The 14,708-nt window shown below is 41.5% G+C and overlaps 3 protein-coding genes across 8 annotated transcripts in view; 1 reads left to right on the top strand and 2 right to left on the bottom strand.

Annotated features, from left to right (window-relative positions):
- Positions 1-570: 570 nt before the first annotated feature.
- Positions 571-8,513, bottom strand: LOC104802271. Of its 5 annotated transcripts, none has more exons than XM_019201367.1 (24): positions 8,259-8,513; positions 8,060-8,160; positions 7,719-7,929; positions 7,499-7,580; positions 7,027-7,309; positions 6,787-6,889; positions 6,565-6,701; positions 6,130-6,303; positions 5,629-5,831; positions 5,386-5,523; positions 5,200-5,288; positions 4,616-4,763; positions 4,228-4,280; positions 3,885-3,940; positions 3,402-3,565; positions 3,093-3,259; positions 2,899-2,962; positions 2,745-2,817; positions 2,196-2,297; positions 1,960-2,053; positions 1,742-1,867; positions 1,387-1,631; positions 1,152-1,292; positions 571-946 (listed from the first exon to the last, which is right to left on the bottom strand). In XM_019201367.1, the coding sequence occupies exons 1-24, from the start codon at positions 8,416-8,418 to the stop codon at positions 761-763; spliced, it is 3,300 nt and encodes a 1,099-aa protein (XP_019056912.1). In that variant the 5' UTR covers positions 8,419-8,513; the 3' UTR covers positions 571-760. The 5 variants fall into 5 exon arrangements, with proteins under 5 accessions (XP_019056912.1, XP_019056913.1, XP_010524100.1 ...); XM_019201368.1 differs by having other exon boundaries at positions 4,228-4,277; XM_010525798.1 differs by having other exon boundaries at positions 6,565-6,695.
- A 166-nt stretch (positions 8,514-8,679) lies between these two features.
- Positions 8,680-9,986, top strand: LOC104802261 (acetylglutamate kinase, chloroplastic). Its single transcript, XM_010525771.2, has one exon. It carries the CDS (start codon positions 8,759-8,761, stop codon positions 9,797-9,799), a length of 1,041 nt encoding a protein of 346 aa, XP_010524073.1. The 5' UTR covers positions 8,680-8,758; the 3' UTR covers positions 9,800-9,986.
- Positions 9,987-11,972: 1,986 nt separating this feature from the next.
- The window catches only part of LOC104802249 (zinc finger CCCH domain-containing protein 30), a 3,571-nt gene continuing 835 nt past the window's right edge, over positions 11,973-14,708 (bottom strand). The window contains exon 2 of one of the 2 annotated variants that reach the window (XM_010525751.2): positions 11,973-14,472. In XM_010525751.2, the coding sequence (XP_010524053.1) occupies positions 12,305-14,449 (2,145 nt within the window). In that variant the 5' untranslated portion in view covers positions 14,450-14,472 and the 3' untranslated portion in view covers positions 11,973-12,304. The remainder of the gene's footprint in view (positions 14,473-14,708) is intronic. The other variant, XM_010525759.2, reaches the window with a different exon arrangement.

Below are 14,708 nucleotides of genomic sequence, written 5' to 3'. Positions count from 1 at the left end.
GAGTGTATATATATATATATATATATATATATATATATATATATCTTTTTTCGAAAATCTGTTACTTCATTTTTTAATAATTCTGACAACTATAATAATAATAATAATAATAATAATAATAATAATAATAATAATGGAGAAAAGATAACAGTGTAGAAAAAATAGGAGGTGAACTGAGTCGACGATGATCTTAAACCAAGCAAGGGACGGGTTAAATACTTGCAGAAAATGACAAATGTGAGACAAGACAAATGTCTCATCGGAGTGGTTCAACGCTGTGGTCGGACTATCTGGGGAAACAGCAAACACGGACACAAAAACAAGTGAAAGCAAAGAGGAATGCTGACGTGACACTTGAGGGGGTGGTTGATGGTTCCCCCTCCTAGGATTCTTCACTTACATTCCAACACTTTTAGTCTTTCATCTTTTGTCGTCTTATTACACAGAGAGAGAGAGAGAGAGAGAGAGAGAGAGAGAGAGAGAGAGAGAGAGAGCATAGGGGATAAAAGTCACGAGAAGAAGAAGAGAGCCAGTCACATGTGGGGGGAGTGAGTGTGTGTGCATTGCATATAATAACACAAAGCGCCGCTCCAATTCATATGAATCCCATTGTTTAAACCCCTTCACATTCACCACACTTCCCTGTCAAATCCACTCCTACAACCCCATCTCTCTCTCTCTCTCTCTCACTTTCTCTCTCTCTCCCAAATATCATGGGGGGAGACTGGAAAGCAACATAACTGCTGAGTTTGAGTTCTACTTACAATGGAGGAGTAATGCATGCCAGTAGCTTCCCACACACTTCCCTTACTTGAGGGCAATGATCTGATAAAGATGCTTTCGAGAGAAGGTGTCTTGCCTCTATCAACCCCCCTGAAATGCTCTCCAGAACTGCGTCTTCGCTCGCCATAAGCGATGCCATCAGTTTTGCACCCGCCAACTTTTCCTAAACACAACACCGATAACCCGAGTTATTCGCCAGTCAGCAATATAAGCTTAAACTCAGAGGTCTGAAGATGCATACTAATTCACATGCTCATAAGGTGGAGAGAGAGAGAGAGAGAGAGCTCCCAGGTTTTGAATAAAAAAATTTTAAGTTGCAGACGAAAGTCTGTGCACATATTTCTGGATTAAGGTTAGAGCTTGAATACCTTTTCTGATCCTTGTTCAAGAAATCTCAGGGAGAGTTTAAGCAGATCAGCTGAATAAGGAAGAAGCACTGACTTCAGATGGTATGTGGCTGAAAACATAACCTGGATACAAGCTGCTCGGACCTCACCCTCACATATGACCTGCCAAATTCCACATCTATCGATTCAAAACAGAACAATACCAAAGCAGTTTTAACGTTGACAGAATGGAAGTGAATGCAAGCCATTATATTACCTCGAGGGAATGAATGAGAGACGGAAGAGTTTTCCGAGCAAACTTCTTCTTTGCAGACTCGGAAATCTTTTGGCAAACACTGATAAGAACATTTGCCATGCATAGTCGAAATGGAATAGGAAACGGAGATTCACCCTTATTAGAGTGTTCATCATCCAGCTCGGCCATGGAAGAGCGCTCACTTCTATCTTGAATTAGATGGTGAATCACATATGTTAGGACAGAGTCCCTTGATGCATCACCGCCTAAAAATTGACAAAGAGATCATATAGCATCTGCCAAAACTACTATCAACACTAAATCATCTGCCACAACTACTATCAACGCTAAACAGATACAAGAGCAACAATTATACCAGATGTGTCCTTCCCTCCTGTATGTACCCCATCACTTCCAGAAGGTTTAGGTGATTCGACGGGTTGTAGTTCCGTACATATCATAAGAGCTAGACAATCAATGCATCCATGCTGTGCTTTGGAAACTGCAAGGACAAATAGCAGCCATGGCGTGAGAAGAAACTGAAGAAAAGTCTAGCCAAACTTGAGAGAGATAAGTCAATTGCCAGTTTCTTACTTTCACTTCCAATCGGAGGCCATAACAAAACAGTTTCCAACAATTTCCTGATCTTAGGTGTTGCGGGGTGCGAGAGAGATTCCCAACCTCTGACCTACAAATGATGGAAAAATCTATAAGGTACAAAATAATCTGATTAATGATCCAAGAAATTAGAGAAAAAGAAGGGTAGCAAAAGCTGATTCAAGCAAGAAGTAAAAAACCCACGAGAACAAAGAGAAGACATAAGACATTACCACAAGAGAAGTGCATATAGAAAACAAGCAAGCTTTTATTATGAGAATATCTTTCAACCCGGCAGCTTCTTCTAGAAGGAGGCTAACAATCGGGAATAGCACCTGTGGAATAGAAGAACGTGAACAACTTACAAACTAGGGTGGAAGAGCGAACAAAGTATTCGTGCAAGAAGTCAAATGCGGAACATGGTTTTCAGAGATTAAAATAAGTACGGCTTTTACTTGACCGAAATAACTAGTTATTAGATATGGAAATTGTGGGTGTTGTCATCTTACAGAAGTAACTAAGAAAAGGTCTGGTTGAAATTTGTCAATTATGAGTGCAAACTTGAGAAAAAGCTTGTTAAGAACGTTTAGATTTGCAGCAAGTGACTTGCTTTCTCTCACACAACCTAATACCAATTGGCATACTTTATAAAGAGGAAAAAGCATGTTTTTAATATGGAAGATGGGTAGATATTTGACCATTCAGGAAGATGGGGAGATTATTTGACCTTTTACAAACAATCAACCAACAGTATAAACTAAAAAAAGGAAATAGCATAACACCTGAGGATGGACGCGTCCACATAGCTCGGCTGATAGTTTTCGTACTTCTTCAAATTCAAACTTTGAAAATGCCCTGAACAAGGAAAAAATAACACGGTAAATATCAAGGTGTCACTGAGGAGAGGCTCGATGATTCCTGTGAAAGGAAACCAACCTTTTCAAAATGAAAGCAACAATACATTGGTGATCCTCAAATTTGATGTCCTGGTTGTCTAAGCCTGCTTTGTGGGGGAAAACAAAATACCACGATATAAGTCTAGAGATGCCGGAACCTTATTTCCAAACAATAAGAGACAAATAAAACAGGATAAATATTCCACACCCCTTTAACAAGAACCACAATCATACCTTTAGTGGTGTCTCCACTAAGGAATTGACCGTACATAATAGAAGAATCAAGATCATTGAATACTCTTTGAGGAAGCAGCCTTAGTATAAGCAAAGGACAAAGGCGGTCAAACAGAGATTTCTCTATCAATTCGGCTTCACCAGTGGAATAGCTTTTAGTACTAGATCTGGATAGGAAGTTCACATGCATCATATCATCAGAATGACATTAATGGAGCAAAAGACATATCCCTTTGAAGGAATTATCAAGAGTTGGAGCGATGAGAATTTGAATTCCAACATTAACCAAGAAATATAAGCTGCATATACCCATTTTGCCCCTTCAAACGTGACAGTACACGCAGGAGAACTGCATTTGATGCTTTTGCCAAGTGCTCACCGGTGTAACTAAGGAACCTAACAATGGTGGCATTGGATGGCTCCGAAAACATCTTGTCAAGTAATGGTCCAATCAGGATATTCCAGTTCTGAACCTGTTAAACGATATGTTTCAATAAAACAGCTAAAAGATAATAGCTTCCCTCGAATATATGATCTAATCACTGCAGGTACAAGCTTTGGCCATTTCAGAGACTTCCACATGCAAAAACAGAGAATTAAAAGGGCTTCGAACTTAAAGAGTAAAACCAATGCCAAGAAAGACTGTACAATGTTTAGATTTTAATTTTCAATTCACCAGTGCTACCAGAGGCCTCCACAGAGTATAAATAGTCGCAGTCCAAAATTGACCAGGACTTCACTTGAAAGATAGTGGATAATGTAGAAAGGAGAACAGTAGCATATTGTACTTACATTTTTAGCCCATTCTGGGATCAACTTGAGCACTCGATCATTGTCAGACTTTGAACCTGCAAAAGTTCAATCAGATGATGAGCCTGCACCAACTAAAAATACTTATGATAGAGATGTGGGCATCGTCCATAGACTTAAAAATTCTCAAGAGGAACAGTTGAATGGTGTATCCTATTGATGGCCGTAGAACGAGTCAAGATGAGTTTTTGGTTGAATGTCTCTATAACACAGATGTTATGTTTAGAATGATACCCAAAAACAGAAGTTTACTGAAAGAAAATGGTATCAAAAACCATAAATGGCTAAAAAGTCTATAGTACCAGATAAATAACAATTTGCATACCTTCCGTGGAATGTTCTGAAGTTCCTGGAGTATCCAGAGCTTGAGTATTGCTACTACGAAAATATAGATCATAATGTTAGAAGATAAATGTTGACAACTTTAATTGATGAAACCGTTGTCAAAATCACATCGGGAAGCTATCACAAGTACAGGCCCACCTCAAGCTCCATTTAGAAACTATACACGCCCATCAAATCCAACTCTACCTATGTGTCTATATGCATGAATTGAATGCTCACTCTAAAACCAAGGCAAAGAAAGAAACCAGATTTTCTGCATATGAAGCAAAGTTCACACTCTCGGAGTTGACAATAGTTTGTTATCTTTCTTTTAGGGTTAAAAGAGACTAGAGATTACGCGTGACAGAGAAGGAGAAAAAGCATGATACCTAAGACAATCCAGCAACAGACATATCACATCAGATTCCTCCTTATGATGTTTAAGGATTCCCAGCAACACTTCAGTAGCCTGTGACAGCACTTTTCCATCAGCCGAAGAGATTATAGATATTAAAGCTGGCAGCACAAGAGATGGCTCTGCAAGAGAGAACAGAAATAAAGAATGCAATCGATAAGCTTTTCCTATATAAATTTAATAAATAAACTAGAGTTATTGTATTATTGAACCATGATAAAACAATTACACAGCGATCCTTAGCAGTCCTAATCATATGATAACTGCTTAACAGAAGTCTTGGCATAAATTTTATTAGCATAATTGCAATAACTTAAATCTCTACAATTGCAATCCAGACAACTTCTATAATACAACTCCAACGAACGAAGATCTCTTTTTTAACAAGTTTTCTTACGTGCCCCATAAAATAAATCTTGTGAAAAAGAGACAAGAGATAGGTACTAATAGAAAGTGTTGTAAAATTGCCCTGTGACAAGAAAAATCTTCGCTTGCTTTCCACCAGAATAGCACATATGCTCCCAAAGGAGTTGTGTGCAATGACAAAAGAATACAGACCTATTAACTTAAGCAACTCCACGGTATATAAAGTAATGGAGGTTTCCTCATCTCCAAGACACTTTAGTAAGCAGTCTGTAATCTTGTTCCTGAAATCATTGCAGGAAATTATAGGCGATGGTGATGCAAATAAAGTCAAGAACCTAAAGAAAATTGAGGAAAGGAGAATGTATATCCATCTCATACCAGGGTATATGGGAAGGGAAAGGATCGTTCGACATGTGAATGATTTCTGATATCACATCCATAGCATTCATCCTCTGCACAGTTGTTCCAGAAACAAGACGCTGTAGAACTTCATTCAGGCAGTGATTATCTGTACTTCTGGTTAACATTTCTCCAAGTCAGAAAAACTATGACCATGACTGGGGAACACACGTGAAAAATCCTTTCAGGTCTTAGTATTAAAGGGAACAAGAAGAAAAATACATGGAGCAGTATTCTGCTATGAGGACGATGACAGCTTTGGCTGTGCCATCCCTCTCATCGAGAATGTGAAGCAGTGATGGTATCATGATATCCATGTGCCTGGTCTTTAAGGAGCTGCCTCCAGATGCAGAATGTTGCTTAAAGACGGTTGCCTTCAGTATACCAACAACACCATCAGTAACACCTTCATCGTTACAACGAAGCTTCAAAAAATAAAAAGGATAAAGTTAGTACAAAAAACTTGATAATGGCAAACCCCAACCATAAGAATTATCCTAGATGCCACTTGTTCATATCGGAATGTATGAGAACCATAGAAGCATGGGAACGAAACCATAATTACAAGTCAAATTGAGTCGGTTGTCGCTAAAGCTTAAGTTTTTATATTTCTTGAGAAGTAATACCGCAACCACGTAAAGAACTTCCATACAAATTCTCTAAGAAGTGTCATTTCCCCAAATATAAAATGACAGGTTCACATTATGGAATGGACAGAGATACCTGATGCAGAAGAGAGGGCACAAGCCGTGTTCCATATTCCAATGTTATGCTTTCGAGTTTCTTGCCCTCAAAACGCCCCAACAAGAGGCATAAACAATTCACGAAAAACTTCTGTGTCTCTATGCCACTATTCTTGGCATTAGAAGATCCCTGAGAATGGCTTTCTGAGTAATACTGCATAAATTTCATTGTTATTAGCAACTGAACAACCAATCAAATGGTAGCACATTAACAAGAAATAAAGAATAAAGCAAGTAAATAGGAGTCTGGCAATTCACCAATATATTACTTGGTGAACTGCTTAACTGAATGCCTCTGGCAAATACTGAATTATGCAAAACTTAAAATCCAGATAAATACTGCTCCAGCAATTCCTTACTGAACGCCAAGAAAATGCCACACAAATAATCACAGACAAATAGGAGTATATCTAACCTGAATGCCAGACAAATATTGCTCCAAGAGGTCCTGACTAAGCTTTGAGAACTTCAGGTCTTCCAAGTGAAGCAAGACACTGTAATGTTTCCAACAAGAAGAGAGCAGCAGAGCTCCATTCATGAAAATCTCTGTATCTTGCTTCAAGCATTAAAAAAATTGTTATGCCGATCAGAAACAAACACAGAATAGAAACATAAGGAGGTAATACTTATCAACGACCTGCCTCATCTTGGGCGCCACTATGATGCAACTTTATCTCTTTTAACCACCTCAGCACTTGATTCAATCCTTTTGCATGTAATTGACGGTTTTTTCTGTTCCACTGGAAGGATATTTTGTGGTCAATACTTCTTAATTTGCGATCAAATAAAGCATGGACAGAAAACAAGTGGAAGTAGCACAATCACACAAGAGAAATGAACAAAGTTCACACATAATTTAGTAGAGCAGTAGACATACAGCCAAGAGACTCTGCACTAGACAAATGAGCTCCTCCAGGTGGTTCCAGAGTGTACACCTCATCTCACAGTTCAAGCCTACAGGTCCAGGGGTCTGCATTTTTCTCCTCTCTGTGACATTAGGTATTAGAGCAACCGGTTCACTAGACCTGGGAAGGCTTGGTGGCTTCGGTTTCTTAGCAGGAGTCTCATTGCTCTTTGCTAATGCTCCAGTAATTGACAGCAAGCAATCAGCAGCAGCGACAGAGAGACGAGTTGGCAACTCAAATCCATCCTGCAAAATGCTAGACAAACTAACAACTGAGAAAAAGGAGAAATAACAATTTTTAATGCAACAAAATTGGCACTCTCACACCAAATGTGTAGTTGCAGAAGGATATAGTAATTCTGCGACCGTAATAACAAAACTATGAGCTGATAATAGAAAGGACTTATATTGCACACATCTTAAATAGAAAATGATGATGATGTACCTCCCTTTCAGCAAAATCAACGACAAGTGAGGAACGGCAGAAGAAAATATCTTTACAAGCATATGATGCTTCTCCCTAATTCCTGCCAGACAAAGACATCAAGACAAGCCCACGGATGTTGCCCAAAGTAAGTTCAGAATTAGGAGAACCCCATTGTTACAAGACATAAATGGATACCAAACAACTCATCAAATAAAATTATCAACATTATGCTTCTTACCAGGCAGAAGCTGTTGATCATCGTTACCCTCACACTCTACAAGAGCACGGACAAGGAAGCACCACCCAAGTGCCAAAAACCTATCCTCTTTCTTCACAATGATTTCTGAAAGATTTCTCGCCACATCTTGAAAGAGAACCTCATCTTGAAATAGCCAATTTAGGAGTATCAACGCTTGGCTACCATGCTTAGTATCCTTAAACCTTAATGTCTGAACAGACAAGGTGATGAAACAAATAAGAACAGACAAGAAAAGCATTCTACCAAAAAAAAAACAGACAAGTAAAGCACCGACTTTGAGATTAAAAAAAATAATTAGGGCTTTAGCAGGGTTTAGATACATGTTCGATGATGGGCACAAGAATCTCGTCCATTGATTCATCTCTCTCAGCAGCGTCTCTAACGTATTTGTACAAAAACCACAGTGCCTCATCAATGGAACCTGACACAACCCATATTCACAATCCAAAAGCAGCATCTACACAAACACAGACATGTATACATGCCCACATATACAAAAAAAAAAATGTATACACATACCTACAGAACCCTTATGAGAATCAGGACAGAGACGGGAAATAGACTCTTGTAGCTTCCTAGGTCGAGTGGAGAGAAGCGTGCTCATGAAACGGCCAACAGTGACGGAGACCATGGTTTCCGAATCCGATACCCGGAGAAATTCCTCCTCCGGTCGTTCCATTTTCCGTCAAATTTCCAGGTTTTCACCTTATGGATTGAGATTTCGCCGTCGGTTTCTCGAGCAATGTCACGAAGACGACGAAGAAGAATCGAGCTGAGCTTGAGCTTGAACCTTGGCATAACGACGTCGTTTCGACATCCATTTTTTACAAATGTAGGCTTCCACGTGGAATGTTTTCATTGGTTCATTTTGAGTCGAACTTTTTTTGTCTTCATTTGTTAAACTAAACTCCGAATGACTGAAGAAGAAAAAAACTTGAGAATTACTTAAAAACATCAGATTGTAACAAAGAAACCCTCTCTTCTCAGTATCTTCGCCGCCGCCGGTAATAGTAGCAGAGATGGCCACCGTCGGATCCAAAGCGCCGCCGCAATCTTTGTCTTTCTCCTTCTCCGTATCCCAACCCCTGAAAACCCTAACCCCAAAATCTCAATCCCTCCGATTTTCACGTCGCAAGCACAGTCCTTTGCGTTTGTCGATCAATGCATCCGTATCGGCGCCACCGCCCGCCGCGGCTGCAACCGCGACATCATCGGACTACAGAGTTGAGATTCTGTCGGAATCGCTTCCCTTTATCCAGAAATTCCGCGGGAAGACCATTGTTGTCAAGTACGGCGGAGCGGCCATGACTTCGCCGGAGCTCAAAGACTCCGTCGTCAGGGACCTCGTTCTCCTCGCATGCGTGGGTCTTCGTCCGATTCTCGTCCATGGTGGTGGCCCCGATATCAACCGCTACCTGAAACAGCTCAACATTCCGGCTGAGTTCCGCGACGGACTCCGTGTCACCGACGCAGCGACAATGGAGATTGTCTCCATGGTTCTTGTCGGGAAGGTCAATAAGAACCTTGTCTCGCTCATCAATGCCGCCGGAGCTACTGCGGTGGGGCTGTCGGGACACGACGGCCGTCTTCTCACCGCTCGCCCTGTCCCCAACTCGGCTCAGTTGGGTTTTGTCGGGGAGGTTTCTCGAGTGGACCCGTCAGTGCTTCGTCCTCTAGTTGATTACGGCCACATTCCGGTGATTGCGTCCGTCGCCGCCGACGAATTCGGCCAGGCATACAACATCAATGCCGACACAGTGGCCGGAGAACTCGCGGCGGCTCTCGGGGCGGAGAAGCTGATACTGCTGACTGACGTCGCCGGAATTCTGGAGAACAAGGACGACCCGAGCAGCTTGGTGAAAGAGATTGACATAAAAGGAGTGAAGAAGATGATTGAGGATGGGAAAGTTGCAGGAGGGATGATTCCAAAGGTAAGGTGTTGCATGAGGTCTCTTGCTCAGGGGGTGAGAACTGCGAGTATCATTGATGGACGTAGACAACATTCGTTGCTTCATGAGATTATGTCTGATGAAGGAGCTGGTACTATGATTACTGGGTAGTGTATGATCACCTTTACCAATCAAGTTCAGGGTTACCAATAAACTTGCAGCTGTCTTCCTGTTGTTCTTAAAAGACTGAGAGTTATGGTGGTTAGAGACCATAAGCTAATCCATATGCATGGTGTTTTGGTACATGATTTCACTTGGGTTTAGCTCTCTTCCTTAACCTTAAATGTTTTCGAAAATCCACCGATCTTGCTATCGTGCAGTTGCATATACACTGCAATGTCTGAGTTCTGTATAAGTAATTCAGAAGCCTAGCTGATTCCATGTGAAAGGATTGTGCACTGGTTTGGCCAACATCTGTGTTGTATCGCCCATTTTAGTTGCTCTTCTTGCCAAACCGGTCCTAAATGTACGGCCTCAGATGTCGTGATCTGAGCTATATTGCATGGTTGGTTGGTTGTCTGGTTGGCGAAAGACCTCATTTTCCTATTTTACATTGAAATAGATTTGATAGGTGCTATAACCCAAATGCATTCTCGTCTGATCTTGCATCCGAGGAATCTCACCGAGTTAAGCGTGGCCGGCTTAGAGATATGGAGTGATCTATTATTTCATATGGGCATATGCGGGACAGGAGGAGGTTGTGCTGATTTATATGTCAGATATCGATGAGAAAACCAGCCAAGATTCCATGTTAATCGGCTTGGTGATGCATTGAGCAATGCGGACATATCAAAGGTACTTGAACTATTTCTCTATGTAATGGAACAAGAAGATAAACTTGGGATTAAGGCGATGTTGATGTTGAACGGGAACGGTAGGAGAGCATTGTCCTGGTAGGAGATTGGTCTCTGAATTGGTGTCCTGAGTATAATCCACTTAGAAGATCTATACAAGCCAATAGCTTCTTTTACAGGTGAGATAAGTACGTTGCTTGGTATTGGCTATTATGTGACTTGAGATGTGAATGGTGTGATGCATCATGCGACTTAATAATAATAGGCATACCTTCATCTGTCATGTTCTTGTGTATGTTAGTATCTATAAGATCACGCTGATCATGAAAGCTTCCATTTACAAAAATCCCATGAGCGATACAGCAGCAGCCATTCTAGTTAATCCAACTTCACAGAGATCATTGGGCATGCTAACCACATAGACAGAGATCAAATCTCATATATATAGGGAAAACTCGGCTTAATTGGTTGAGTACTATATCTTTTAATCTCAAGATTGGGTTCGAAATTTCTTAACCCGTCTAGATATGAGCAATCTAGATTGATTTATATGTCTAATGTGGTTTGCAGGCTATTATCCGAGAGTTTGAGATTTTCCCGGGGTAATTGTTGCGGGTTCCCACTTTTTTTATAAAAAAAAAATCTCACATATATACAATAAGTATAATCATAAAAGGATGATAGAAAGAGAAGGAGAAGATCTTTTGCATCTTGTGTTTATATGCCTTTTGTTTTGGATGTTTCACTTTGATCAAAACGTCAACTTTTTTCCGTTCTTTTTTTATATAGAAAAAAAATTAAAAAAGAAAATAAATGAATATATTCTTCTGTCTTAACAGATAATTAAAAGCGAATTATATATATTCGGGGTGCAGGAGTACAACATCTAATCTAACATCTTATAAACGATTCTGTCGGAGCCGAACAAGCCCGTGCTTTTGCTCGGTCGCGTATCGTATCACACAAGGAAAAATCAGCGAACAAATGCGCCGAAAGTCGAAAAGGTGACGCCCATAAACCAATTTTCCACAAGTCCTTTGTCCCTTTCGATATATATATATATATATATATATATATATATATATATATACACACACATACCTAACAACAATATTTTTCTAGTATTTTATTTTAATATATATTTTTTTATGATTTGGTAGCCCGCCTTCCTGTTTTTATCAGGAAAAATTGCATATTCCTAAGCATTAAAAAAAGAAAACTTGGCAACATCGACGCACTCACACGTCAAATCTTGAATCATTTCCACGTCCCAAAGAACATCACTAGTCGCTCCATCCTACGAATAAAATAAAAATATATAATAATTTGAAAACCACGTAATATAATTAACAATATGGTTTGCGTAAACTAATCACCTCCATCGAGATTGTATCATGTTTAATTAACATCAAAGAGATCTATTCTTAAGGAGGAAAAAAAAAGAATATAACTTTTGATAATCACGATCATAATACCATTAACAATAATGATAATTATAATAATTATAAAGATAATGATTATGGAAGAAGCATTCTGACAAATCGAAAGAAGAAAAACCCAGAAGGTTTTTGTTTTTCTTTCTTCTCTCTACCATCTGCGAAAATTAATGGCCAAAAAATAAAGAACCTTCAAAAAACCCCATAATAATAATAATAATGATGATAACATAAATATATATATATATTATATATATATATAAGCTTCTCTTCTTTGTTAATGTTGTAGTTACCCTTCTAACACCGCCGCCGAAACATATCTCCCTGTCAGAAAAAGTTATCTACCAGAGAAGAGACCTCTGTCCAGTCCTTTAGCTTCCGTCTCTTCAGTTCTGCTGCGCCACGAGCTGATCGAGCTGCATTTGCTCAATCCAAGCTCCCAACACAGCACTATGATCCGCTGGCTCAGCCGTCACGTTCACGTTCATGTCACCGTTGTTCTCGGCGACTGAACCAGGACCCAGACCCGGACCTTGAACTGACGATGATGATGCCTTCTCTTTCATGTCGGTCGGGGACTCCTTCACGAGGGACTGAACCCACGACAAGTCAGGCTCCTCCCCATTCCCGAGCTCGAACGAAGAAGAACGCCGCAGCTTCCCCAACTCATCTGAGCTCACCGTCCAATCAGGTTTTCCATTGGAAGATCCGAGATTGGACCACGAGTTCACAGGGGAACCGACAATGGCGCTGGAGTTTGTCCGTAATTCTCGGGAGCTGAGGCTGCGGAACTGGAACTGCTGCTGCTTATCGCGCTGAGCCAACATCGAGGCCCGAGAACTCAACGGTGAGATTGGCTCCACTCCGCTACGGGGAGACATTCTTCCTCCAGCAAATGATGCCTGTAACAACGGGTGATCCACGTTTTTCGGTGAAAAGCTCGTATTGATCGGCGAAAGCATGCTTTGCTGCTGAAACTGGTTAAAGACTGCAGATTTGTGCATCGGCGAGTAAACTGCAGAAGCCAATGCTGGGTCGGCAAACCGTGGAGAAGAAGAGCTCTCTGCCGAGAAAAGATCATCGAGATTCGATGGATTCATGGGTTTCATCCGACCGGAACGACTCAAAGAATTGGAACTCAGCCCGGAAAACTCGTTCAGGAGTTGCTGCCGGTCATAATCAGGTAACATGTTGAAGTCTTCAGCAAGGATGTCTCTGGCATTGAGAGAAGACCTCAGCCGGCTTGACTGGAAATTGCTTCCGGGGAGGTGCAAGGCCGGGACATTGGGTTGCGGCCACGCCATGTTACCGTTGCCAGCTCCCGACGGGGACATGGGAGGAGTGAACGGTGATGGAGACATCACAGAAACAGACGATGGAGAGCCCGGGAGGAGACTCATAGCCGCGGCAAAATCAGCACTTGAACGAGGGGATGGAATGGCTGAACCTGTCGATGCGTACAAAGGCCGGAGTTCTTCCGGTGTATGCGCAAAGAAACACACACGTCTAGCACAGCCCGTCCCGTCCTTGCAAAGACGAGTCCGATACTGAGCCGGGTGGAGCCAGCACTCAAACACACCATGCGCATATTCGCACATGTCTCCCCGCCTACAAGCCCCTTTCCTAAAATCAGGGCAAGGAACGCAGCTGTAATGGAACTTCCTCGGGTCCCTTCTCCTTGCGTTTTCACCCGGATGAACAAACGGACACTCGGTCCAATCATGGGAGTAAGCCCGTGAGCAAGGACGGACCTTAAAGGAATACATCCGGAATTCATCAGTGGAGTATATGCTGTTTTTGATATCGGGAAGAGACGGGTCAACAGGATACTCTTTCTTGGCATCACTCGACTTGAACTTCAATGGAGAATCCTGACCATTCTCCAAAGAAGGAGAAGGAGGCGGAGAAGAACCCGAATGAGGAATATTCGTAACCACATGTAATTTCCGGTCAGCGGTGGTTGAACCATAAGCCGAGAGAAGCTCCTGAAGGATGAACTTGACACCCTCGAGCTTAGGAGGAACCACGATAACATCCCCGGCTCGTTGACCATTACCGTCAAACAGGTTAGGATCAGCACCTGCAGCAAGAAGCAGCCTGACCACTTCCACAGCATTCACCGCTCCTCCAGAAGCAGCACAGTGAAGGGCAGTGGTCTTGTCATTACCGCAAGTGCGGTTCACATCAGCATCAGACAAGGAAATGATCAGTTTAATCACATCGATACTTCCGTAAGTTGCAGCAACCATCAATGGCGTCCTTTGGTCATTGACCATAGCCTTTGAACCTTTCTGCCTGCCATACCAGAGACCCACCTCGTCTATACAACAAGGGTCTCTCTCCAGAGACAACCTGAAACCTTCGACGTCGTTGTTGGCCGCCAGTTCGAGCAGGCTAGCGAAAGTATCTTCGGTTTCGACAGTCAAGTGATTCATGTCTGGGTAAGGAACAAAATCGTTATCCTCGAAGAAACCAGGCGATGAAGAACTAGAAGACAGGATCAGGCTTGATCTATCTGATTCACAGCACATACTTCCATCTGCAGAATAGGGTTCTGAAATCATAATCAAAAGGTTCACAAACTTGAATCAGGAAATGCAGTGATGGATGCAATAAAACGAATTTGAGCGTTATTACAGTCAAAGAACAAAAATCAGAGCAGAAGCCATGACCATAAACCAGAACAAGACAGGAATCAAACTTAACACAGATGTGAAAGAATTCCAAAAAAAAAGTTGGAGAGAAACGAACAAGTGGTGTTTCTCCCAAACACTTTCCCTACAAAATCTC

This window comes from Tarenaya hassleriana, unplaced genomic scaffold (genome assembly GCF_000463585.1).
Source record: "Tarenaya hassleriana unplaced genomic scaffold, ASM46358v1 Cleome10, whole genome shotgun sequence".
In the NCBI taxonomy this organism is placed as follows: Eukaryota; Viridiplantae; Streptophyta; class Magnoliopsida; order Brassicales; family Cleomaceae; genus Tarenaya; species Tarenaya hassleriana.
This window is presented reverse-complemented; position numbering and strand designations above follow the sequence as displayed.

Coding starts and splice junctions, on each gene's coding strand:
- LOC104802261 (XM_010525771.2), top strand. CDS start 8,759: ATGGCCACCGTCGGATCCAAAGCGCCGCCGCAATCTTTGTCTTTCTCC.
- LOC104802271 (XM_019201367.1), bottom strand. CDS start 8,418: ATGGAACGACCGGAGGAGGAATTTCTCCGGGTATCGGATTCGGAAACC. Junction 7,310..7,498: donor TTGATTTTGCTGAAAGGGAG/GTACATCATCAT, acceptor TAGTTTGTCTAG/CATTTTGCAGGATGGATTTG. Junction 5,832..6,129: donor TGCCCTCTCTTCTGCATCAG/GTATCTCTGTCC, acceptor TATTTTTTGAAG/CTTCGTTGTAACGATGAAGG.